Source organism: Sabethes cyaneus, chromosome 2 (genome assembly GCF_943734655.1).
Source record: "Sabethes cyaneus chromosome 2, idSabCyanKW18_F2, whole genome shotgun sequence".
Taxonomy (NCBI): Eukaryota; Metazoa; Arthropoda; class Insecta; order Diptera; family Culicidae; genus Sabethes; species Sabethes cyaneus.
Genome location: NC_071354.1, coordinates 67,596,424 through 67,599,335, shown reverse-complemented (window position 1 = coordinate 67,599,335; position 2,912 = coordinate 67,596,424). Strand labels below are relative to the sequence as shown.

The window sequence follows — 2,912 nt, the reverse complement described above, 5'->3', positions numbered from 1 at the left end:
AGAACTAATGTTCTTTGGCTCCGGCAAAGTTTCCGACTGCCTATGCCCAGTAGAACAAGCGTAGGTCCAAGAGACTCGCATTGCACCGAAAGCAGGAGGTATTCGGGTAAAATTCATGTTCAGCATCAGCATTCACGTTGACTAATTTTAAATTTATTGCTCGGGCAATTGGTACTATTTTCTCACGTTGGTGTAAATTTAAAATAATCGACCGGTTCGGTTGGTTCACGTGGAAAATCAATGCAAATTTTCAAAGCCCAATTTTGGTTCGGTCCGAGTCGGTTCCTTTTCAATTCTGGTTCAAATCTAACCTCGAATTCCCGAATGGTCTAGATGCAATATAGGCCTGTTTCAAAAAGCAGGTCAATATTAAAATGATTACTAGATAAAGAAAGGGACGACAGAGGCATCGTACTATGTAAAATATCTGCATTTTTCTGCAAATATTTCAACATAAGCATTTTTAGTGTTAATAGCATCGTAGTACCGCAGACCAGTAAACGGCCATTCGCAACGAAATCCGGAATTGTATAGCGGAACAGGATTCTCCAGCCATATGGACAAAGTTCAGAAGCTTATTCCAGCTCAAGAGCAGTTACCTGCTCCTCAAGCCGTGGGGTGAAGCGCTGCTACGAACATACACCATGAAGGACGTTTCGAGGCCCTTGTGTTCATGGTGAGCAGGGTTGCCACATGCACAGATTATTCTGTGTTTAACAGATATTTGAAAGAAATCGCCTGTACAGTATCTGTATGCATAGAATACAGATTTTCGCCAAATTAGACAGATTAAACAGATTTTTGAGCTTTTACATGAGAGTGAAAGAGACGGAAATAGTCAGCAAAATGACTCTCTGTCTCTTTCACTCTCATTGTTTTGTATTGGACAGATTTTTGCACAGATATTTTTTCTCGCCGTACAGATTGTCAGATTTTTCCAACAAAAAACACAGAATTATATGTGGCATCCCTGATGGTGAGTATTGTGGATGCAACGAACGATAGGATCCTCCGTCTGCTCCAAAATCAGAACGACGGTTTCTCGATACAAGTAGGTATGACGAGTACTTCGTCGCAACGTGACAGGGAACACCATCGAGCTGGCGTTGAAGATAAACCCTCTGTCTTAATTGTCAAGCAGGGTTTCATGCTGAACTATATGTTTGGCAAGGCTCGCAGGCGACAGGTTGACCGAGGAGCGGCCAACTCCCGACTACGGGTTTCTGCGCTGGGAGCAGCAAAGGCCAACCTTGGGCTCGCGGCACGAGAATTCTCGCCCTTGGTAATTACGGTAAGTTAAACTAGTGTATTACGCAGTCCAGACTGCAATTCGCATTTCTATAGAAATAAAATTTTCATTCATACGATGCGATGTCGTGCCGTAAAACTGGAAGTGCCAACGACTGCAAGCAATGACGATTTAAACGTGAAAACTAAATCTATTCTTGCTTTTTATATGTACGTTATTTTCCGCGCAAAAACCTACGAAAAGAAAGACAAAATCGAATGAACAATTTTTTTGCTGATTTTCGGAAATTCCGTTGCTTGAAATTTCTATTTCTGTTTCGTGTTAAAAGCGTTAATATTCATATTTAGAGTTTTTTAGGCTGTAGATCCCAGAGATAATTGATTTTATAAAAAAAGATTGCCCCCCGATTTTGCAAGCCAATTTCAAAGCTAGCTAAAAATGACATTAAAATTTATTTGGCCGCGTTGGTGCCGTTCATAGACGACGACGGTTTTCTACGAGTCGGTGGACGTTTGAAAAATTCGAAATTATCCTTTGAAGCCAAGCATCAGCTATTGCTTCCTGAAAGGCACAGAGTAACGGAGTTACTGATCAAAAAATTCCACGAAGGGTAGTCAGGAGTTTTGGCAGCCATTCGTCAAAAATGTTGGATCGTAAACGCTCGTTCAACTATTCGCAAGGTAATCCACAATTGCCTGAGATGTTTTTGCACGAAGCCGAAGATGATCCAACCGTTAATGGGAAATTTCCCTGAATCCCGAGTGAACATTGTCGCACCGTTCGAGTTGACTGGCGTCGATTATGCTGGGCCAATTTCAGTGAAGGAGGACAAGTATAAACCAAGGATCGTGAAGGCGTACATCGCTTTATTCGTGTGCCTAGTCTCGAAGGCGATTCACCTCAAACTTGTGTCAGACTTGTCATCGGAAGCATTCCTGGCCGCACTAGACCGCTTTATCAATAGACGGGGAAAGGTGCGCAGAATATTTTCTGACAACGGAACCAACTTTGTTGGCGCATCCAAGCAGCTGCGCCAACTACGGGCCATATTCGATAGTGAAACTACGAAGGCCAATATAAATGATTTTCTACTACGCCGTGAAGTGGAATGGGAGTTCATTCCACCGAGATCGCCTAACTTCGGAGGATTATGGGAAGCCGGAGTAAAGGTGGTAAAACTACATTTAGCCAGAACTCTGGGAAACGTGACCTTGACCATTGAAAAGTTCTATACCGTGCTGACTCATGTTGAGTCAATCGTCAACTCCCGACCATTGTACTCTTCGTCTGTTGATCCGAATGATCCACAACCGATATCTCCAGCCCATCTGATGTTTGGTAGGCCTTTGGAGCCGATACCCAAACCATATTATGCGGACATTCCGGCCAATCGTTTGACGCGATGGCAGTGCCTCAATCAGCTGCGAGATTGAGAAGAGAATAGAGAATACCTATCCACTTTGCAGCCCAGAGCGAAATGGACCAAGAGACAACCCAACATCGACGTAGGCACAGTGGTTCTATTGGCAGAAGATAACCAGCCTGCGCAAGCGTGGAGGTTGGGAAGGGTCATCGCAGTTTACCCAGGCAAGGAGAGTGTTGTACGTGTTGCTGATGTACAGACAGCGTCCGGAATCTACCGTCGAGCAGTAAGCAAGTTAGC

At 43.8% G+C, this 2,912-nt stretch overlaps 1 protein-coding gene across 1 annotated transcript; it reads left to right on the top strand.

Annotated features, from left to right (window-relative positions):
• Positions 1-1,057: 1,057 nt before the first annotated feature.
• On the top strand, positions 1,058-2,682 carry LOC128735530 (uncharacterized). Its single transcript, XM_053830012.1, has 2 exons — positions 1,058-1,291; positions 1,930-2,682. Exons 1-2 carry the CDS (start codon positions 1,058-1,060, stop codon positions 2,680-2,682), a joined length of 987 nt encoding a protein of 328 aa, XP_053685987.1.
• Positions 2,683-2,912: the final 230 nt, after the last annotated feature.